General features: G+C 54.2%; 1 protein-coding gene across 1 annotated transcript; it reads left to right on the forward strand.

The window, feature by feature from the left end:
* Positions 1-13090: 13090 nt before the first annotated feature.
* LHX8 (LIM homeobox 8) lies at positions 13091-23510 on the forward strand (the record flags this gene model as incomplete). The annotated part of the gene is made up of 8 exons (XM_082003158.1): positions 13091-13171; positions 13426-13584; positions 16395-16516; positions 17732-17952; positions 18412-18515; positions 21463-21558; positions 22546-22729; positions 23434-23510. 8 exons carry the CDS (start codon positions 13091-13093, stop codon positions 23508-23510), a joined length of 1044 nt encoding a protein of 347 aa, XP_081859284.1.
* Positions 23511-23639: the final 129 nt, after the last annotated feature.

Here is a 23639-nt window from a genome sequence, read left to right on the forward strand (position 1 = left end):
AAATGTCAGCATAACCATTCCTTTGCAGACAAACATAAGTATTTCATCTGCGTACACGCATACTTCCATGAGAAACTTAAAATCTGCAGAGAGAAGACCAGTCGTGTGGTCATTTTTCAGACTGAAGGCAGTGGGCACTTTGACAGAGTAAGGATCGCAGGATTGTTACACGAACAGTGCTGCAGTTTGATTTTCAAACTTTTTTTAAACAGAACTTCTACACTTGTCATCACTAAATACGCAAGTAGCTTTTGCATCCAAAAGTGTGAGTAAGTAACACGTTATATGAACTCAACCATTTGTCTAAGTTGGCCTTTTTTGGAAATTAAAGACAAAGTTAAGAGGAGCACGAACTACCTGAAAACGCAGTACACCGAAGCACCGTGACTCCAGTCTGGGAGGGACGGTTTAACCCAAAACTGGTCAGCTGTGTACAGAGTAAGTCAGAAAGCCTCAAAATATCCCAGGGGCTAAGTTCCGCCCCGCCAAGTAAAAAAGGCGTCACTTCCCTGCAAAAGAGGTACGCACACACACCGTAAGAGCAGCACGTACACAGACCTGTACTGCGGCACTACACAGCCCGCTTCTCCCTGCCAAAGGAACCGGGCCATGGGCCACGCTTCGGCTCACTGCTGCCTTATGCACACGAGTAGCCCAGGACAACACAGCGCGCAAGCACACGGTGCTCGCACCCCGCCACGAGAGCCGGCACCCTCAGCGCCGGCTGCATCCAGGGCCCCTCCAGCCCGCCCGGCGCCGGCGGCGAGGAGCGGCGGCCGGGCATGGCTCCCCGCGGGCAGAGGCACCGGGCTCGCCGGCACGCAGGCAGGGCAGCGCGGAGCACCTCTGACAATCCGCCTGCAACGTGTCTTGGGTATTAGAGCACGTTTTCCGTCCAAAACTCTGGAACTGGATATTGTGCTAAACCTCCCATCACTGAATACCCACATATGAGGCAAGCGACTGCGACGGCAGAAACCACCCTTGGAGGCCCTGCGAGCCATTTGGGCAGGGACCTGCTCGTTTAGGTAACGTCCTGCGCCACGGGCAGCGGGCCCGGGCCTGTCCCCATCGAAGTCAATGGGTTCATTGTCTTCACCCTGAGCGGGGTAAGCCTGAAGCGAGGCCGGCGGGGGTCCAAATTACATTTTTTCAGATGCATATTGCAGATTGTTGAGCTCTTACACAAGGCGCAGAGACACTGCCGCTGGAACCCACGGTTTCAAATTGCAGGGCAGAGCGCTGAACAGACAGTGAAAAACTGACTACGAAACCTGCTCTTAGATGCGTGTTTACATAATCTGTCCCCGGGACTGTTTATTAGTACTGCGAACTGTACGCATATAACCTTAAAACAACCCCTTCCTCCGGTATCCCATTTGCAGGGGAAGATACTACACCCCTTAACTGGATCCGTTACTCTTCCAACGCTTCCCTAAAATAACTGTTTTGATTTGGGAATTCAGATGGAAGGAAGCATACGCATGTAGGCCAGAACACACTCAAAGCATCGCTTCTCTTCACTGAGCTGGTCTAATTCTGTTTCCTGCTTTGCTCCTGATCGTGGTCTTTAAAGTGCTTTGCATCAGATCCACGAGCTTGTGCTTTTGCCTGGATATCACCTCACATCTAAGGCAAGAGCAAGAGGGCTGTAAACAGGCAAATCCTGCACCAGTATGGCCCATGGGCTCTCGGCGTAGGACGGTGCTTCAGGCGGTCCTGGGAAAGACGAGAGCTCTTCTCTCCGCTGGACCATCTGAATGGAGCCTCCTTGCACAAGTCAGTGTGCTCCTTGCTCAGGACTAATACAAACCCTAATGAGTACGCTTTGCGGGAGCCGCTGATCTCAACGGATCTTCCACATTATGAGCTTTCTGCTGCTGGTCTGTAACTGTTCTCCGAAAGTGAGGCAGAAGGAATTACCTGCCTCAGCCCCGTGACAAAATGAGAGGTGGTGTGGTCAGTGAAACCGTGAAGATGCACTTGCAGAGCACGCTGCCCTGCGTTAACTATTCTTATTACAAAAACACAACTGCTGCTTACACACAGTGGATAAAAACAAGTCCATTTGCCAAATCAAACTGGTGAAAATATACTTGGCTCTAATTTTGACTTATAGTAAAAACAGTCTACTTACTATAGCGTCTCCACAAACCCTGAAAGATAGCAGAGATAGAAAGAAGGGGTGCTCCTGTTGCACTGAGCAGAACTTCTTTAGTGATATGAACTACAGAAAAAGCAGGATCCAGGCATATATGTAATGTGAAATTCTATTTCTCTTACATACCTATTTTAAAACATTTTTTTTTTCTACGCGAATAAAAATGTTATTGTATTTGAGGGCTTAACCATATAATTAGTAACAATAACAAATTAAAATGAATTAACCCCATTCTGATTTATTTTGCTTGCAGTGTTAAATAAGAAGCACACAAAACACAATTAAGTCATTTTAAGTCCTCTCTTTAAATCCTAATCATGAATTGCTACATCTAGACAAAACCAAACCAAAACAAAGCTTTTTATTTGGTGTGAGCTGGGAGGGGTGTAGAGCACACAGTTCCCCCCGACTCCAAGGTCAATGCTTTCACTGCTGCTTAGGATTTCTGGTTAGGCACTTGCTCGGCAGTATCGGGACTGCGCACAGATGGTTACACCGCATCTGCTGTTTGGAATAAGTAGCGCAAGGAAACTTTGACTGCAACGTACAACATACAGAAAGACATCAGCCTAAGGATGAGGCAGGTCTGACACTCAGAAAAAAAGACAGACGGAAACGCTTCGTTGACCTGTGCTGGCATCTCCCCCTCCTTTGGTACCGACACTTCTGCAGGGTGCCTCGCTCCAAGGCAGCCTTTGTTCGTTTTTAAGCACCCGCACAGGACCCAGGCTTACTTCTCCAGCTAAGGCATCGCACGTGCCCGGGCAACAAGCAGACACGTGGCCCCCAGACCCCGTTTGAGGAGGATCTCAAAACACTCACTGGGCAGACAGCAGCAAAAGACAAGCACGAGCGCTGCTGTGCGCGGGGAGCAGCAGCGCTGGGTTCTGGAGCCGCGTACGGGGGTGCCTCCTGGTGAAGCGCTGGAGCTTGCCGCCGCGCCGCAGGGCACCGCGGCTGTGCGTGGGGACAGGACTGCGGCGCCAGCCGCCATGCAGGAGAGCACGCGCGTCCGTCTCTGGGGCGGTGGTCGCGCCTGAGCTGCGGGTGGCGCGACAGCACCGGGTGGCTCAGCCTTGGCACGGCTCTCCCGTCACACGCCGTACCACGTGCACCGGACTGGAGGTCGGAGTGTTATTAATCCTCATTAGGTCCTTCCACATCAGCCCAGCTCCGCACACACAGAGGACACTGTAGCTACCTGCCCGCTGCTGTACACAAGTCCCACCTACGGCTGGTGCCAGAGTCATGGGACAACCCTGGCACAAAGCAGAAAAGAAATGTAGCATGAAGCAGGGGATTTGTTGCACGGTCCAGCTGCTCTCCCACCACCTTGATGCGGTTCATGGGCCTCTCCTCTCATCTCACTTTTCCCCAAGTGGTGCCCAGGCTTCTCCCCCTGCGTGGGTGGAGAAGCCTCCCACCCTGAGCAGCCACACGTGAGCCTGCGCGGCCGGGCCGCTCCCGGAGCCTGCCGAGAGCTGGAGCCTGCGGCTGCACGCAGCGCACGAGAGGTCTGAGAGAGGGGATCTGCCGCAGAGCTGCTGATCTTCAGCCAGCCTGATACCTGAGCACCAGAGAGCAAATGTTGCTCCACTGAGATGCACCAGAGGTGCAACCAATGTTAACCTCAAATTCTTCAGATGGCCAACAACAGCATAAATGAAGAAACATTGCAGGGAGAGCTCTTAACTACACACAGGGCAGCAGGCAGTGAAGAAAATACCTTGTCTGTCAGTTTGGCAAGCGTATTGGTGAATTCTGTGTCCACTCACAAAGTGGTGTCATAGACCAGACCGGTCACCATCTCACTGCAGGGATGAGTCCCAGCTAGTGCCTCTGCCTGCGCCGGAAGACTTGTGTGTGGTTAGACAGGCACTGCCCGTTTGATCATTTCATGTACCTGCTGCACCAAGCGCCATTCTAAACCTACTTCCGCTACTCATTCATCATGGGAAGGAGTCCTTCATAATAACACCACCTTCTTTGGTCTTTAGATGTAATAGCTGTCTGGTCAGACTCCATTCTTCTTGTAGATATTATCTGGTCATACGTATCATAGCTGAATAGCACATTCATAGCTTCTAACACTGAATAGAATCCACATGTTCTCCTCCTGTCCCTCTGCACAGATTTAGCTGCCTGAGACACTTGTTATGGGATCCTGCATATCCCATTTAACACCAACATTCAGACATAAAGCAGCATCCTATGTCCTGGCCTGTTCCTCTGTGAGAATATGGGGCATGATCAGCCACCAGTATGAAAATCCCCCCAAAACACTGGCGTGAGCTGCAGATACACCAAATGATATGCAGCAAAGACCGGTTAAATGTAATTTCCATTTCTGAACTCTCTATGATTTTGACTTACAAGAAAATGCAGGTTCCCAAAACAACAGTGCAAAATAGACGTGGAAGCGTAGCAAAAATCCCTGCAGAGTATAACCAGTAAAACAAGACAGAGAGGGGCTATGTCTCCCACTCTGCTTACAGCCACGTGGGAGGCAAGAACAAACAGACCTTGATGACAGCGCAGCTACTGCCGTGGCAGGCACAAGGCAGGCAGGCTTTCAGGGGGTCCTCTTTCCGCTTGCCAAAATTATGGACTCCAGCCCGACTGGGCTCCACATCCTGGCAGCCTTTCAGTGGTTAAGAGCAGGGCAATATGAAGTCTGCAGTTTTGTGGCCGTCTGGCACGGCGTGCTGAGCATGGGCCCGCTGGGTTCTTCATTTTGTAAACCTGACTCTCGATGCCATCAGGGGGCTGGTTGCTGATGATCTAAATGTTTGGGTATTTATAACACAGCAGTAGAATAGCGTCAGTATTGCAGCCTGTATGGCCCCGATGGCAAGTCAGTGCTCCATTGAATTCTAAGTTTTCTTTCATCCTGTTAGATCTTCTCTCCCTGAGAGTTAGATAAATAATTTTTTCTCCTGCTCAAGCACCGACATTCAGATGGTACTAAGGAACAGCAAAACATTAGACGGTGAAGTGCTGCTTTATGTAAAGCTTTTTCCAGGTAACCAGCCAGAGCTGACTCATTTTTGAATGTTTGTTTGCACAGATTAAAATAAACAGTTGCCTTTAAAATCTCCAGTGATTCCCTCTGTCACTCTCTTCTCCTTCTTGCAATCCCAAGCTGAAGCAATGAACAGAAGACGATCATTAGATCACCAGTGAAAAAACTCATCTTCTGTCAGGCTTTTGTTGCGGAGTACAAAGAGTATTGAGAGTATCACAGAGAGGGTACGACGGCTCTTGGGCCCTGCGAAGGGGACAAGCAGTTTTGTGTACAGCCGTGAGGTGAACAAGACTACTCCTACATGTGCAGCCAGTGAATTGTAGCTGTTTAACGTGCTGCTTAAGTAATCAATCCCTTCTGTTACTTTTTTCTTTTTTTTTTTTTGTTAGCATATGCTCAGTGAAACACTTCCTTGCTGCCCTTCAAAAGCAGAGACGCAATAGCCCGGGGTTTGCTGACCACAGTAGAAATAGGACCGGATCCCGATTCCCAACAGTTACAGCCAAGGTACCACAGCACAATGCTTTTTCCTAAAGCCGCAATGTGCTCAGATCAAAGATGCATTTTAAATCCTGACCAGTGTGCTTTGATGTGTGAGCAGTTTAGTTAATCTCTGAAAACTGCTCGTAACAAGCAGGTGGATGAAGGGAGTCGTGCCCCTTCCCCTGCCTTGTCCCCTGCCCAGAAGTACGGGACCACTGTCAAGCACTAAACTCAGTAAAAGTAGATGTCTGGGCAGAAACACACACTGCTTAGGCACTTCGTTCTCCTCTAGAGCAACATCACTGGCACCAGGTAAAATCTCCCCACTTAGTTCTATGAGTGTCAGTCAAGAGTTAATGTAGCATATCAGTGTAAAAATGAAAAACACAAAGAGGAATAAGATTCCTGATTTCTACTTAAAACACTATACTGAACACCTGCAGCCTCTGCACTTTCAAAAGAAATGTATTTTATTTCAGAGAATTACAGTAGCACTTTGTACACACCAGTCACAAGACTGTGACTCTTGATTCCCTACTTGTAGACACATGCAAACATTTTGGCAGTTGTAACCTGTGGGTAGCAAACACAGATCTTGTTTCTGGAGGCTCGCTGTGGTTTTCAGATCTGGTGGTATGAATGAATCACCTTTTTTCATGAGCTCCCTTCCCAACTTGTCCACTTAGCAAATAAAACATCTCTAGCTAGGTAGTCCCAAACGTGCTCGGTTTTTAACAGACATTTTCATTTTAATACAGATGCTGAACATTGTAGCAACATGCAAAGTGACAAATCAGCTGCGGAAGGCTTTGAAAGCTTACATCTCGAAAGAGAGTGAATCTGCCCTTTAATTCACGACGCAAAGAACAGTCCTTCGTGCTGACGTGCCAAAAGAGAGTCCCGCCACCAAGTGCGCAATGAGGTTCTCCTCATAACAGGCTCTGAGAAGTGTCGCTACCTTAATCGTAACAGCAGCCAAAGTCGGTCATAGCTCTGTTGTGCAACGGCCAGAGTTTTCAGCAGCAACTAGCGGTCAGGGACACAGAAGTACCGAAGCGCCAGAGGTAGTACCCCTCCTCGATTCCTGATTTTCACCAAGCTGAAAAGCTGAAATGCGGCCCCTTAGCAAGCCCTGGATACACTGCAAGCAAAAGCGCACACATTTCAAAGGCTGCGGTGCGCTCAGCGAGTGCCTGGTATCTGTGCGGGGCTGAGGGCCGCGTCCCGCACCCCGCTTACCTCGGGCGCTAGGAAGAGGCGGGATTTGACCCCAAGGGAGCATTTGCTCCGCCGGGGGGGTCCCACTCGCCAGCGGGGGTAACCTCCCGCACCGCGCAGCCTGCCCCGGCGGAGCCACGCGTGGCGCCCAGAGGCACGGACTCAGGCTACCGCTGCCGGCACTTGCCGCTCGCCCCGGACGCCGTGCCGGCCCCGGGCCCCTCCTCCCCGGGGCGCTACTACAGGCGGCTACGGGAAATGTGCGCGGGGCCCTGCTGGGCGGCCCGGCCCGGAACGGAACCGACTGCAGCCCCGGCCCTGCCGCCCCGGGCCCCGCGGCTCCCCGCCCCGGCCCGGCGCGTGCCCCAGCGCCGGGGTCGCCGCTACGGCGGCCGCTCCCGGGGCGGCGACGGGTCCCGGGCCCGCAGCGGCCCTGACCGGCGGAGCGCGGCGGAGCCCCCGGGCAGGCCCGGCCCGCCCGCCCGCGGCTCTCTCTCGGGCGGCCCTTGGGTCCCGCGGCAGCCGCCGCCTCTCCGCGGGTCTCTCCCCGCCACCGCCGTCCTTCCCGCGCCGCTCCCGCGGCCACCGTGCCCGGAGCGGGCCTGGCCGCTGTCGCTCGTCCCGCCCGGCAGCCCGAAGGCGTCCGGGGGAGCGCGGCCGCGGAGCCCCGCGCGGCCCTCCCGGGGGGGCGTGAGGGACCGGGTGGGAGTGCGGAACCCGGAGCGGCAGGCCGGGGGGGAGGCAATGCGGGGCCGGGGGGGGGACAATGCGGGGACAAACAAAACTGAGGGGCGGCGGGGGCGCGCGGGCCGGCTCACTGCGCCAGGCAGACCGCACGGCGCGGAGGGTGCGCGCAGCACCGCGGGAAGGCTGGCCGCGGCCCCGCCGGGGCGGCACTCCAGCCCTGCCAGGAGTGGGGCACGACGAAACAGGCTCCTCGGGGGGAGCCGGGAGGGTTTAGGGGTCCCGAGGCAGGCCGCTCCCCCCGGGCCTCGCTGCTCCCGCGGGGCGCTCAGCCGTCGGTGGCACCCGTAGCCCAGCGGGTCGCAGCCCGATGGCCCCGGCGGAGCGGGGTGGCAGCCGCCGGGCAGCCTGCGGCGGGGCAGAGACCGCTCCCCCGGGGGAGCCCTCCTTCTGCCCCTCGGATGCTTCGCACAAGCCCGTCCGGCGCGGGGGGTCCTGCGGTACGCGCCCCCCACAGCCCGCAGGGGTGCGCGGGGAAGAAAGGGTCGCTGTCTTCATGGGCGGCGGCCGACGGAGCTGAAAACCCTTCGAGATGCTGCGGCTCCGGCGGCCTCCCCCGCGCCACACGCCTGGCCCGGGTCTGCGGCCAGAGCAGCGTCTTTTCATCGCATGGGCTGCAGTGAAAGGAATTAAGCGGGCAGATACCTTTCAGACCCTTCAGCATGGAGATGCCATGCTCACCGAAAACAGGATACCCTTGCAGCTGAAAGCATGCAGCGAGCTTTGTAGCTATGTATTTATAAACAACCCACGATGGTTTCCATTTTGGTTTTGCCCTCCAGTACGTTAAGGGCAAAATGCTCTTTTACATAATTTGATCGATGCTTTAATTTCCTCTGTCCCCAGCACTTCCCCTAAGTGAATGACAGCCTGACACAATTAGCACAGACGCTTAAAAAGTCAACTTCTAAATAAACTGTTGACCGCGACTTCAGGAACGCATAGGTGCAACACTTAATTCGAACACGCACAGGTTTCATCCAGATAGTCTGTTCATAGTGCAGGGACCAGGAGGTGAAATAAATAGATCTGAGTAAATGAAGCAAAATTATTGCAGTTACACAACGGGGTGCCGAAATTACTCTCCGCACTTCCTCCCGCAGTGCAAGGGCCAGTGTTCTAAAAAGATGCAGGGCTGCATCCCACTAAGTCCCTTCTTGCCCTCTGCCTCCCCGTCCCAGCCCCCAGGTTGGTTTTTTTTTTTTTCTGTAGGGAAAAAAAAAAAAAAGGCAAATTGCATCAAGTTCTGGATGTTGGTAGGAGAACCACTGGCTCAGGAATCCAATTGGGAAGCAGAAACTTTTTCCCTTTGACTGATCTGATTCACAATTAAGCAACACGGAGCTCCACAGTGGGACAGCCATGAATAAAATCCACACGTGCAGCTTTGGAAGATCCTGGACTCACAAACCGGAGACAGACAGCCTGGCCCAAGAAAAGTGCATTGCACTGATGTGGAAAACAAGTTACTGGTAAGAGACTGTGTTCTTTTACTTCTCGGTAAACCAGCCCAGAACCAAAAATGCAAGGCAAGTCCAAACCCTGCAGCTTTTACCGGTGGCTGGAGCCAGTGGGGATGCAAGCTGACACAGGGCAAGCCCCAGGGTGCTGACTCGGTTTCCCTGCCCGCAGAGGCCCCCACAGCCCAGGGCGCTGCGGCCCGCAGATGGAGAACCTCTGGGCGCCGGCGGGCGTGCAAATGCCAAAGGACGTGTAAGAAGATGGCCGAGACGAGGAGGGGAGCCCGCACGGAAATGAACTTCGTCCCGCAATGGCGGCCGCCGGCAGAGACCGGTCCGCCCGCAGGCGCTCGCCGGCCGCTGTCGTCCCCGGGCATCGACCGCGGCCGCGCCCGACGGGCCGGGCCGGGCCCGGCTTTCCGCGGCCCCCGCCTCCGTGCCCGCCTTCCGAGAGCTGACCGCACCGCCGGTGGTGCTTCTCAGCGGGTCAAGCGCTAACGGGAGAGCCCGTTTCGCCAGCGCAGCCTCCGGAGGGGCACATCCAGCCGCACGCGCCGGCACTACGGTGCAGCCTCGGACTAAGAGGTCCCGCTCGTTAAAACAGCCCAAATTCTCCGCGTTCAGCGTTTTCTTCGTGCCGTGCCCTACCGCCGAATATTTATGAGATCTCTCCTCTGTGCGACTGATCAGCACTCTCACCCACACGCACCCTTGCGTTACTTGCGAGCGAGAGGAATCGGAACCTGACGCAGCCCCCGCGGCGGAGGGTCCCGCGGGAGTCCCCCGCTCCGCTCCCAGCCTCGACGGGACCGGGCCGGGGCCGCCCGGCCCGGCCGGCTGCCTGTCCCCCGGCAGGTCCCCCTTCGCTCTCGTCTCCCCCTGCTGAGAGCCCGCCGCGATCCCCCCTCCGCGGGGCCCTTCCGCAGAGGCGGAGGAGCGGCGGGATTAAAGCAGCATCTGAGCCGTGCATCCCTCCGGCGTGCACGGAGCCGGCGGCGGGGAGGCGAGGGCGCGCAGAAATCGGGAATTCCCTAAAGCCCGTGTGTGTGCGTGTTTTCGTCTCCTCAAAAACCGGCGCTGGGAATACTCACTTAAAATATCGAGGGCGTGTAACGGAAGCGATGGCGTTTAGACTGGACTGTGGAGAGATCAGTGATAAAAGAGCCCGGGCGGAGCACGCCTTAGAGCCCGGATGACCAAGCCCGCGCCCTTCCCACGTCCACCCCGTACACACTGTGGCATTTCTGACCCCGCAAATAACGCCTCTCTCCGATAAGCCCGGCAAAACAACCGCTCACCTTCCGCGAAGCACCGCGGCTGTAGCAATCACCGGGCTCCGCGCTGGCCCTCGGGGCGCCTTGTCCTGCGGCCGCTCCGCGCCCCCGGCTCCGCGCCGCCCTCGGGGAGGCCCCGGACGAGACCCGCCAAGGCCCGTACCCCGCAGCGTGCCCCCCGCTCCGCCGAGACCCTCGCATCTCGCACCGGGGGCGGGAGGCTGTGCCGGAGCTGCAGAGTCTCCGTCGCAGGAAGCGCACAGCCGCGGCGGGCGAGGGGGCGCGGTGGGGCACCCCGCGGCGCCGCCGGTGCCGCCGCCCGAGCCGAGGCAGGGCGCGGAGGGGACCGCGGGTGGGGCGGGCGGTCGCGGGGTGCCAGCGACGTGGGGCCGGCAGTGCCCCCGCGGCTGTCCACCTCCTGGCGCGGCCGCGCTCCGGCAATAAGGAGAAACGCGGGGAGCTCCCCCGCACGCCGTTTTCCCTCCAGCACCCGCTTTATGAATTACTGCTGCACATTGGCAATCGCCGCGGGGAAGAACAGCGTGCGGGTTGACTTCGTTGGCTCCTACCGCTACATTTTTCGGAGAGAAAAGGTGTATGTACACGGCAAGGGAGTTTTTTTATAGAACTCGAATACGCAGCCCTCTGTGAAGAGCGCACGAAGGCTCTGCGCTGACTCGTCGACAGCGCGGCAACAGGACCGACGAGCAACAAACGGGACGCTGCTGGCCGCCGCGCCCCAGGCTTGCCAAGGGCTCACCCCGCGGCGGGCCCGGCCCGCGACTCCTCTCTTTGGAGCCCCGCACCAGGTGCGCGTGTTCTGCCGTGCCGCCCAGGGCCGGTGACAGCTCGAACGCCGCACCTCCGACGGCCGCGGACGGGAGCCCCCCGCAGAGCGCAGGAGCGGGGGTCCCGGCGGGCTCTGTGCGGGATGCGGCTCCGGGCCGGGCGCTCCTCCCCGCCGGCGCCCCCGGGGCCGCGCCGCCCGAGCGCTCGGCCGCGGACGGGGAGCAGAGACCCGAGGGGAGACTCTGCGTGTCTCACTGTCCCGGTGTGCGCTCCGCGGCGCGGCGGCGAGGAGCGCTTAACCCGCGGCACCGGCCGCGCAGCTCCGCGCTCCGCGGGGCGGCGACCGCGCAGGTGCGGCGCAGACTGCCGCGGCTCGGCGGGACCCCGTCCCGCGGGGCGGCCTCGGCCTGCGCGCGCCGTCGAGGGAGAGCGTCGCAGCCGGGTCGGGGGCGCGCGCAGCCCCAGGCCAGCCGTGGGGACGCCCGAAAGCCGTGTCCGGGCCAGCGGGGGGGGCGGCGGGCCGGGGCCGGCGGTGTCCCGCGTCCGGGGGCTGCTCGGGGCTCCGGCCCGCTGGTCCCGCTCCGCCCTGCGCCTTGTCGCGGCCAGGAGAAACCCCTGAAGCACTACTTGCCTCGCCTTGGCCGCGACCGTTAGGGACGTTAGGACTAAGTTTAAGCGAGATTCTGTCCAGGGTCAGATCGGCTTTAGCGCTGGACAAACGAACGGCTGCCTGGGGACGTCCCGCATGCAGCGGGGCTCGGCCCCGCCACCCGTTCAGTTTACGGTCGTGCAGAATCGGGTCCCGGGTTGTAAAAAAAATTATCATAATTTTTAGGGGGAAGAATAATATGGGGCTTCTTTCATACAGCTTCTCAAAAGCAGGATTCCCTCTTATCAAACGTATTTCTAAGCGTGCACGCAATCCTCTCAGTTTGCTTTACCGAGGCTCTGCAACATGTCTTGCATCTATCGTCAGGCGGAGCTGAAACAAAGAGAGGGGGGAAAAGATGGAAACATAACGACAAGTTTAATTAAAACCACCTGGCTATTTAAATACGTGCAGAGAAGCAGACACCCCGGTTATTCACCTCACCTGCGACGGACAAGCTGTTGCTTTACTCTCCTGACATGTCCCGAGAACACCGGCAGCATTTGGTTTGAGGGAACTCTGCGGGCAAGGTTTGTAACCCTGGAAAAAGCTGCCAGTGAGCTACGGCCCCCCTCCGCTGAAAGAACCGTTCTAGGTTTCCGGGAGCTGCGGACAGCCAGCTCCTCGCATGCTCTGTCCACGGCGCGGCCGAAGGCACCGGTGTTAATTAGCAACATCCGCGGTCTTGATTTCAGAGCCGAAGTAACGCTACGGCCTGTGGGCAGCTCAGATGCTCCTGGTTTAGCTTAATGAGAAAAGTTTTATCATGGGTTGCTGGAGGCGGGAGCGAGAGCAGAAGCAGCGAGGCGGGCTGAGGAGCTGCGAGTCTACGCTACAGGAGTACGCGCGGGCGCTGGGTCGCGGCAGCCGGGAAGGACCCTTCCCGTTCACACGTGCTCGCGCTTTCCGTCCCGTTTGTCGCCTTTGCTAAACCGGAGGTGTAACTCGAACCTTTGTTTGGGCTGGGGCGGCGGGGGCGAGCTGCGGCAAGCGATGAAGGCGAACGGGGGGGGTCCCTCTGTTTTTTTTCGTTGCTGTTGTTGTCGCTGTCGTCGTGGCTGAGCTGTCCCGCCCCCCGCACGGAGCGCAGATAACGGCCCCGCCGCGCGGGGAAGGCGGGTTTTGCGCGGGAGGTGAGGCCAGCGAGGCAGGTCCCGCGCCGTGGGGCCCACCCACTGGAAAACAAAACTTTTTCCCCGCAGGCGCGGCGGGCAGAGGGCTGGCGCGGGGTCCCGGAGTCGCCTCGCCGCGCCCCGCCGCGGAGCGGGAATGCGGTAGGGCAGTGCCATGTATTGGAAGAGCGACCCGATGTTTGTCTGCAGGCTGGAGGACAAGGACCTTCCCGCGCTCGGCGGCCCCTCGGAGAAGGTGCGGGGGGCGGCGGGCGGTGCGAGGCGCGCGCGGCGCCGGTGCCCGGTGCGGGGCGGCGGCCGCGCCCGTCGTTCGGCGGTTCCGCTGCTCCCCACGGAGAAGCGTCGGCTGCCGCCACGACCCTCCCCGGCGCGGCCCCGCAGGTGCCGGCGGGACCGGGCCGGCGCGGGGCTCCCGCCTCTCCCGGGCGGGGCTGGCGGCAGCCGGTGGGGCCGGGCGCTGACCGCGGTCTCCCGTGCGCTCCCCCGCAGGCGAGCCCCGCAGCGGCCGACGAGGACTCCTGCTCTTCCTCCGCCGCCCTTTCGCCCTCCTCCTCGCCGCGGTCCATGGCCTCGGGCTCCGGCTGCGCCCCCGGCAAGTGCGTGTGCAGCAGCTGCGGCCTGGAGATCGTGGACAAGTACCTGCTGAAGGTAAGAGCCCCTCGCGGGGGCGGCGGCGGCTCCCCACCGACGTGGCACGGCGCGCCGCGGGGTCCGGCCCGCAGCCGAGTCCGCCGGACCGGCGCTCGGGCCGTCGGAGGCGCCCGGCGAGCCCCGCCGCCCGGAGCCGGGCCCGGCGCGGGCAGCGGGCGCCGAGGAAGCGCGGCCCCGCACGCCCCTCCGGGCCGCCGCGTCCCGGTCCCCTTCCCAGCCGCCGCGGCGTGCCTGAGGCTTGCGAGCGGTCTCCCCGCGGGAGCGGCGGTGCGTGAAAGACAGGGGCGAAGGGAGCGCCCGTCTGCGGGAGTCGGGCCTTTGAGGGAAGCCGAGTCCCTGCTCGTGTTCCGGGCAACGCTGCTCTGCGCCGGGACTGCGCTTTCTTGACGCGCTGTGGGTGGGAGCGGGGAAGAAAACCGATCGTCCAGAGGACGGTAACTTCCCTGCCGTGCGTGTTCAGTGGCGGCGGCGTGACCCGTTTGTTAGGAGCTGAAATCAATCCTCCGGTGCCATGTCGTGAATCAAAGCAAAACGCGCCTCTTGAGCCGTGGAAGTAAGCTGTTCCTGTGGAAGGCGGGCGGGTGATGTCCGTGCAGGAAACAGGCTGCGCAACGGCGGCGTAGTTTTGCTAGCCGTGGCATCTAGGACTGAATAAGATAACTTAGAAACAAAACCATGTGACTTTAAACATAAAGTGTTAATGTGGTTGGGAGGGGGGCTATCTTCCTGCTGTATTACTGCCACGAAAACTATCCCGGATCAGTTTTGCCCTCTCCCCTTTCAAAAGTGAGATTAGACGATTGTGCTAGAAGTCGCTTGACTCCATTAGATGCAGCCTTAAAGGCAGGCGTTGCGTGTCCTGCAAAGTGACAGTCGGTACATTTAAGACAGGGGAGGTGCAGGTGTGGGAGCTGCTGTATGCCTTCTGTTCCAGTAAATCCCGACCGCCGTTGCAGCCAGCTGGGCTTGCACGCCGGCAGTGCGGTGGGACAAGGAGCAGAGCGAACATCAGCTTGGTTCCGGCCCCATTAACTCCCGTGACACCTTGGTAGCTGTTTACTGACCATTGCTGTCTCCTCTCTGAAAAACTGGGGTCGGGTGGCTTGGGCAGAAGACCTCCAAGTGATTTAGCCTTAAGTTTAAATTAGGTATTACTGCTCCCTGCATAGGCAGAGGGAGAAAGGCATCTGTGGCGTCAGACTGGTACCGTGCTGATCATCAGCAGTATGTCTTCCGACTTCAGCCCTGTAAATGAATAAGTAAGAATGTAGATGGGCGACATCAAATGGGACAAACAGCAAAGCTGTTGATGCACTGTCCAGTGGGAGAGCACTAGCCTCCGAAGAACAGGCAGTGAGATGAGCTTTGTGCAGCCAGGATGTCAGCTCAGGCTTTGCAGAGCCGTGCACCGGCAGCCCCGGCTGCGTGCGGGCTCCTCTCTCCTCGCTGGGGCCGCCGGCGTGGGCCCGCGTGGGGAGCCTTCGCGCGGGGCACCGCTGGGCAGGCTTGGTCTGGCCCAGGTGCCGCTGCCCCGTGTCTGCCTGCAGCGCAGCCGTTCTAAGAAATACTTGGGAGGATCAATTTGGTGACAGCTATTATCAACAGTTTCACATTAGGTTGTGGTGTAAATTTGTCAGCAAACGGGAAGATGGCTGCCAACAAGGCTAATAGCTGGCAGCGCGCGGGGCGGCTGCAAACCGCGATGTTACAGCCTGAGGAGGGACGGAAACGGGCGATTCCAGCATGAGTGCTGGAGTCGATCCCTCACCTTCTCTGTGGCTTGTCTGGCAGCGTTGTGATGAAAGGCACATCCTGGATTATCTCAACTCCGCTGCTTTGCTACAGGCAATGTATGGGTTGCTTGGTACAAGATGAGAAATTGGCTCAGAAAAATTAAAAAAGAAAACCCCAGCTTATCTAAACTTAGTCATTGCTTGTTTTATGGAATCCCTCCTATGCAGCATGGGATTATCCGGATGGTTATTACTTCATTTTTATGGTCACTGGGAGTCTTGTGTTTTCAAATTATTTAAGTTATTTAGCTGATGTGTGATGCACAATGACTGCGTGACACAGAGTTCTCTTTGTAGAAATGAAAATAATTGCACTCAGTCTATTTGCCCCAAGATTATACATAGGTTTTCAAAACTGCTGATTTCTACTGCTTTCCATGATTATGTCTAGTTTCACTATGGATACGACCTCTTAAAGAATTGTTGAATTTGCTATTAAAACAACTGCTGATATTTTGAAACTCTGACTCCCTTCACTAACTCTGCTTTAACAGAAATCTGGCAAATGAAGATGTCGTTCACGGTGTGTTTCCATTTGACAGACTTTTTTTTTACCCCTTCAATACTTGCATTTTAAAACTTCAAATTGCTTTGCAAAGTTTGTTCTTTGTTAAGGAGGACGTTTTACAGACTGAGAAATAAAAGTATGTAAGTTAGCTGCTGTCCTAAGGTCATGCGAGGCCAAAACTTGCTCTGTTACTCTGATGCTATGAGAACAGAACTGGGCACAAAATATCTACGTGGAACTCGAATCTCTTGCTTCCTCTTCTGGTGCTTTTAATTACAAAACCATGAAAGCTTATTCTGAAGACCTCCATCAAATTCATTAACACTTAATATGCATGCAGCTCTATAGGAAAAATATTTTGCCTTGAAGACAAATTTTCTGTGACTCGTGGTACATGTAATTTTTAGCCTTGTCTGTGTGGATGGAAAAAATAGTTTTTTGTAAATACAAAATATAACATCGGTAGCACAAGCGTTGAGTGGTGTTTTGCTTTTGTGTTTTTGCAGGTGAACGACCTCTGCTGGCATGTGCGCTGCCTCTCGTGCAGCGTTTGCCGGACGTCTCTAGGAAGGCACACCAGCTGTTACATCAAAGATAAAGATATCTTCTGCAAACTTGATTATTTCAGGTATATCATACAGGAATGTAATTTTATTAGACAACATGTCACGCTTGCTTGTTGTTTCTCACTTAAGCTGCAACTAAGTGTGCATTTAGGCTCTTTATTCGCTAGGTTTATTTTCAGTAGTTAAACTCTTGACATTTCTTGCGGAGGGGCTTGGGAAACCCCAAGCCTGTCTAGTGTAACGACCTGCTAAGTCTCCCCCTCTGCCCCTCTCTTGTTATGCAGCCTCTGTGGTCAATTTGATTTAGAACACGAAGCGTTCTTCAAGAGTAAGGTCTAATCCTGTAAGGAAGGATACTATTTGTTCGTGCTGGTGTGGAAAGTAATCGTGATACAAAATCAGAAAGTAGCAAAAAATTTTGCTGTTAATTTTGGCGTGATTACTAGTACTTTCCCAGACCAGACTATTTATGGGGTTCTCACCTGTGTAGTGAATGGATTATATTCTGCTCGTCAGTTTTGACACTCAAAGAAGGGCGGGGGGGCAGGCTGAATACTGTGAACTTCTGGAAAAAACAAAGTTTTGTGGGACTTCAAAAAAAGGCCTTATGAATCTGCAAAGATTTCTTTTCAGGACAAATTCTTATCTACATAGTCAGTGTATCTTGGTGGCTAGTTTCCTCTTCAAAGAGAAATATTCTACTGCAGTAATGTAAATACTTGCAGATGTTTGAATTTATTTTGAAGTCATAATGTGGTGATAATTAAGGAAATAACTATGAAGATACAGGTTTTCCCCCTTCTTCTGCTGAAGGGGACTGAATGATTAGTGAAAGATGATGTAGCTAAATATAATAATTCATAGTACTGCTAGAGGAATGTGAAATATATTTGAATAATTGGGAGAATTTTGAAGACAAAGTCAGCTGTTTCCATCTCCCACTCACAGCTTTTCAATTATCGTTACAAAAGGAAAGATGAAGAGTTGCAAATTCATGTAGCAGTTAAGATGTTTCCATTTTATTCTTTGCCTTATGAAAATATTAACTTCTGTAGTTTAGTAGCGATCTTGCTATCGGATACAAACTTTCTGGGTTGTTTTTTTTTTTTGGCAACGAAAACACAATTACGCTGTGCCCCCCGTCCTTGTGGTCAGCCTGTTTGCTGCGGGTCTCAGCTGCGCTGCCACATCCCGGCTGCCTCTGACCCTCCCGGAGTCACCCTTTTGCCCGAGACGGTGTCCGTGGCTTCACGCTCCTCTTGCTGTTGTTCTTGCAGGCGGTATGGCACCCGCTGCTCCCGCTGCGGGAGGCACATTCATTCTACTGACTGGGTCCGAAGGGCTAAAGGAAACGTCTACCACTTGGCGTGTTTCGCGTGCTTCTCCTGCAAAAGGCAGCTTTCCACTGGAGAGGAGTTTGCGTTGGTTGAAGAGAAGGTCCTTTGCAGAGTACATTACGACTGCATGTTGGACAATCTGAAAAGAGAAGTTGAAAATGGTAACATACTGCTTTTGTTAAGAGCTATGTTTGTGGTTTAGTTTTAATTAAATTGTTGGGTTTTACTTCATCTTCCTTATTAAGAGGTAATTACCTAGCTTTACTAAGGCTGGAAGCACAGGTTCTTGAATTAAAATAATGTGCAAGTTATTTGATGTTTTAATTTTTTTTAAAGTTTGTATAACTTGTTTTCTATCCTAAGGAAAAGAAAGCAAGAGCGTATCTAGTTGATAAAATATCATGCTGGATCTATTCCTTCCCTTGCTTGCAAGGGAGTCGCTTGGGGTGTAATGAGTAATGGTGCCAGATCAATTTAACTTTGAACAGAATATGTCTTTTTTTAAAGCTGAAATTCAGCTGGCCAAGTACTGTTGGTCATTGTTGGAGGACAGTCTGACTTACGAATAAGATGGTTTTGAATGGTTAGCAGACGGTGTTGTTTTCTTTTTAATGCTTCAGGTAATGGGATTAGTGTGGAAGGAGCATTACTAACAGAACAAGATGTTAATCATCCAAAACCAGCAAAAAGAGCTCGGACCAGCTTCACAGCAGATCAACTCCAGGTAGAGGCAGCGCTAAAAACTTGCCTAGCTCAGGTTTGTGCAGGACATGGGTGCTGAACCGATAGGAAATCAGATGCATATGATGGGGGGGAGGAAGCTTGCATGCTTTAAACTATTTCATAAACTATCAAGACACAGCATGTTTCTGGAATTGTTTGTTAGCTTCAGCAGTTTAATATGAAATAGTTACTCTTCAAGCTTTTTATTTCCCTGGGGGCAGCTAGTAATTCTGCAGAGTGGAAACAAAAAGGTTGTTCTATTTTGATTGCTCGATGAAATCTTTTTAATCAGGCATTTACATCGCTACACATAATAAAGACAAAATATTTTTAGAACTATGTAATGTGAAGGGTTGTACTAAAGCCGGGCACCGTGTATGACTTCGAGACACTGACAGGATAGAAGTTTGAACTTTCTTGTAATGCACAACGAGGGCTGCAAAAGATTTTCTTCTCAAAACAGGTATCGTGGGCTCCTGCTTATATTCACGGGAGCACAGGTTGACTCCTGTGTTCTAATGACTGTTCCTTTTTGGCTTTGGTTTGTAGGGAAGACAGGGAGTATTTGCACATTTATTTCTTGATTGCCCTTTTTCCTCCTGTGAGGATTCTCCTCAATACTTGCTTTTTAGGTCACATGTCATAGTCTTGGCTGTACTTCTGTACACTGGGAAGAGAGACTATCAACAGAGACTCATCTTTACTTGTCTTCCTTATCTTCTCCTTTTCCCAGCCCTTCCAAAATGCTTCATGTGCTGATTTCCTCGCCGTGTCTTTGAGCTTTGCCTGTTAAAAAAAAATACTGAAGTCATGATAGACTTGGTGTTGTATTTCAAGACCTGGCTTCAGTATTTAATGCTGCACATTTTAGGGGAAAAACCCCACATTTTTCATAGAGCTGGGTGGAGTGAATTATAGGGAAAGTGCATTTGAAGTACTTGGCAGTAATTCTAATACTGTCTGATTTGTTCTTGAACCTGTGTTCTTGAAGAATGATTTTTCCAATATCCCTAGCTCAGCCACTAGTTCTAGGCCTTTCCATGGTCAGGACTAAGGGAAGTGAGCGCTAGGAAGCCTGGAAGTGCCAAACCGAAACCCCTCCTGCAGGGTCAAGCCTGTCCTGAAGGACGAGGGAGGGGGATGGCCTGCGCCTGCTCTGCTTTCAAGGCTTCTTGTCGTGTGTTGCTCCCTTGGCAAGAGCTAGCGCTGGACGGCCTCGAATACGAGTTATTTCACCCGCTGGATCTCCGCTTGAGTTCGCTTTCTCGGCAAAACCACCATGAGGAGGGCCGCTCCTGTGAAACGGGTAGTGGTGAGACCAGATTGTAAAGGTTTCAAGCTGTAGCGGGAAGGAAGCCGCGGCTTTCTACCCAACGCTACCCACGCGTCCCTGCTTTCCCTTTGTAACGTGTCTTGGAAATTCCGGTTGCGCATGGTTGCTGCACCATTTGTTTTCTGCTGTCTCCGTCGGAGTTCCCTTCTGTTGGCCTGTCCTCCTCTTGTTTGTGGTGAAAGCAATTGAGAAGAACTAAAGCCGAGGTGTAATAACGCATGCGAGGTGTTCAGGAGGTGCTGTGTAACATGGCATGTGGCTGGCCAAAGCTCGTTTGCTACTTCAGCTGTGACTGGAGGCAGAGTGTGGTGTTAATACAAAACGAGCGTGTTAGCAATAATTTGGCAAGGGCTCAGACCTCTGTGAAAGGGGACTTTCTCCTCCAGCAGTCGCTGGATGGGAGACAGGCCCAGCCACATTCAGGGCTTCTTCCTCTCTGCTGCCAGCGAAGCTGCCGTGTTCCCCTCTTTTCCCGATTCAAATAGTTTGTAACCTACTCCAGCAGGTGTCTGAGGTCTTAGTGCCTCTCGTTAGTTAATGACCCTTGCTGTCTGCTCGGTGCATCTGCCTCTGTGCCTGTCCTTGATGCTGGTGTAAGACTTTACTTCAGGGAGAGAAGCATCAGAGGGATGTAGTAACGCACCTCGTGAAGCACTTGTAGGAAAGGATGTCCGTGCTTTTTGACGCCTTTGTATGAAACAGTAGGAAGGTTAAATAGTTTCAACGTTTCTGAATGTGAAGTAGTCTGAATCTTCAAAGATGAAGCCAGGCAGAATTTGCAGACCATCAAGGGACAAAATCCAGAAATGAGAACCTACAGTTTATGAAGTTGCTGAAGATGCCCTGCAGAAATCCATGGAGCCTTACTTCCTTCAATAAGGTAAACTCCGGCGGGCTCTAAAGCTGTTCAGGGTGCAGGCCGAGCTGACGTCTACTTCCCCCAGAAATGCAATCCGTATCCTAATGGCAGGCATTCGCTTCAGTTTTCCGTGACAAGATGAGTGCGACCAAACAAGGCGGTGCGCAGGTCAGCTGAGGCGCCCCGGTGTTCCTCGCGTCAGGTACGGGTACGGGTGCGGGAGCACAAGGCGCTTTCCCGGTTGCCTGCATCCTCCGCGCAGCTGGGAAGAGGCTTCAGATGCTCCGTGTAATGCAAGATGGAGACAGCGACTGACGAGATCGGAGAGGCGGATCAAGGTTCTTTCCTTCCTTACGCTGGGCGCCGTGGCCTGCGGCTACAGACGCGTTCTTTATCAAGTGCGCTTGAACTGCTTGGCGGGGGACGTTCTCCCACGGTCCTCTCGGTGCGAGCAATCATAACGGAGCAGCTTCTCCACTTCTTACTACTGCCAAGCAGAATTCATTTCTCTCATTTCTGGTAAATGTCTCTGTTCAGTTAAGCACAGTAAAGGGCTGGTATTTTGGCTTTGGGTTTTTTTGTGGTTTGGGTTTGGGTTTTTTTTTCCCCCTTAATGTATTGGGGACCGTCTGGGCACTAGTGATTGCAAGTTTCCTAAAAACAGGCAAGGAGTTGGACCGCGGTCTGAGCGGAGTCTCTGGTGCTGCTCTGGGGGCCGCACGCTCTACAGCGCAATCTCTCGCCTTGCCCTTCCAGGTCATGCAAGCACAGTTCGCTCAGGACAACAATCCCGACGCACAGACGCTTCAGAAACTGGCAGAAAGAACAGGCTTGAGCAGGCGTGTCATACAGGTAACTGTGCTGCGTCGCTGGGCTAACGAGGTCTGGTGCTCATCTGCTGCAAAAGCCTAGTGACAATTTCCTCCGCGTAGTTATTCCGAGATGGAAAAAGGTCTAATCTGGCCGTTTTAATATAACTTCAGACAATACCCTTAGTCAGGAATAGGTCTAGAACAAACATGTTAATTTGGAAAACCAGCCGTATTCCTCTCACGCTTCGTGTGGAGGATTAATAATCTTTCAGGAAGAAACTTCTCAGCCTAAATAGTATAGAACGGCACTCTTCTAAACGAATTTCTGACTTCGGTAGCCTGCTCTTAAGACCTGCACTCTTCTTGAAAATGGCTTGTGGTGTGACACGTTAGGAGTAAGGGACTATCTAGTGATCTGTCCTAGAGAGCAGAGCTAAAATATATATCTCTGCTGTCCAAAACGGAAACGCAAACTTAGAATCTTTGCTTGAAGATGCCTCTCGGCAAACGTCGTATGCGTGCTCTTTTTTATACACAAATATGAATTTTTATATAACATAAATTATACATTCCTATGTTTATATAAATAAAACCAAGTCTGCAGTTCCCTTGGCTCATTCTGGCCTGGAAGACAGGCAGAGCGTTCCTCTGGAAGCGAGGTGTCTGGCAGCTGCGATCGAGCTTTAAAGCAGTGGCAGCTCGCACGCCTCTCGGCACGAGAAGGCAAGTGGGCAGCCTGTGGCAAACCCGCTCCGCACGGAGAGTCTGGCCGCGGGCGCCGCTGCCGGGCCCGGCCCTCGGGGGCCGCTGGTGGCCGCAGCGGCTTTCCCGCCGCGGCCGCCCTTGCCCGGGGCAGCGCGTGGCTCACCGTGGTGAGCGCGTCTGGGTCGGGCTGCCGGCACTCTGCCGAAGGCCCGAGTAACCAGCTGAACGCGCTGACGCTGGAGCTGCTGGGGTTTTGTTACGCTAATACCGGCACGGAACGGGCGCAGTCTCTCACCGTGGTGTATGTCTCCCCCGTTTTCAGGTGTGGTTTCAGAACTGCAGAGCCCGCCATAAGAAACATGTCAGCCCTAATCACTCGTCGAGCGCTCCGGTCACAGCAGCGCAGCCCTCCAGGCTGTCTCCCCCCGTGTTGGAGGAAATGGCCTACTCTGCGTACGCGCCCCCGGACGGGGGCATGCTGAGCGCCCTGCACAGCTACATGGACGGTAGGTACGACGAGTCCGCGCAGCCCGGTACAACCGCCACCGCCTGTAGCAAGAGCAGTTACCAGTGAGGTACTGATAAAGAAACTTAACGGATTTTTGGTTGGTAGTGGTCGTTACAGAACATCTTGGCAAAGCGCAGGTGGCCAGGACGCCATTAAGAAGGGTGCCTCTTCAGGCAGCAGCCCTTCGCTGTAAGAGCGTAGCTGAAGGTCTGGGTACGACGACCGCTTCTTGTGCGTCCTCCAAACTATCAACACTAGTAATAAGAAATCAAATGTGTTTTAAACACCCGTGCCACGTTTTTAACAATACGTAATTTTAATGAAAGCTGTTTACCGCCCGCTCCCCCACTCTTACCCCACGGGCTGAAGGTACGCTCGGTCCAGCAGCTTCACTGAACGTTTAGGCTCCCTGACAGCAACGCGTTGGGGGGTGTGTTTTAGTTCACTGCGTCTCTCGTGACCCAGCGAGTCAACAACTTGGGCTCGCACTCGTGATGGAAGACTGGAGGCTTCGGGAGAGCGAGGCTGAGCCACGCGTGCGGCCTGAGCTGCCGTCTCTCGGAGCGGCGGCGGGTGGGGGAGAACGGAGCACGCTGCCGTGGCGGGAGCTGGTGAACCGTGGTGTCCCAATGCGATTTATAAGCTTATCATCTCTCTCTACCTCCTGTGGCGTTGACCAGTAAATATTTCTGTCTTTTGTAGCTCATTCACCGACAGCCCTTGGACTCCAGCCTTTGCTACCCCACTCAATGACACAACTGCCAATAAGTCACACCTAATTCCTTTCGGTCAGGGATAGAAGCTATTAAGGATGTAACCTGAAGTCATGGCGTGTTAAAAATATCATTGGAAAGACATTAATGTTAACTTTTTATTTAACATCTGAAGCATTTTCGAGATCATTTTTG

Source organism: Phaethon aethereus (genome assembly GCF_964289735.1).
Source record: "Phaethon aethereus genome assembly, chromosome: 8".
Lineage (NCBI taxonomy): Eukaryota > Metazoa > Chordata > Aves > Phaethontiformes > Phaethontidae > Phaethon > Phaethon aethereus.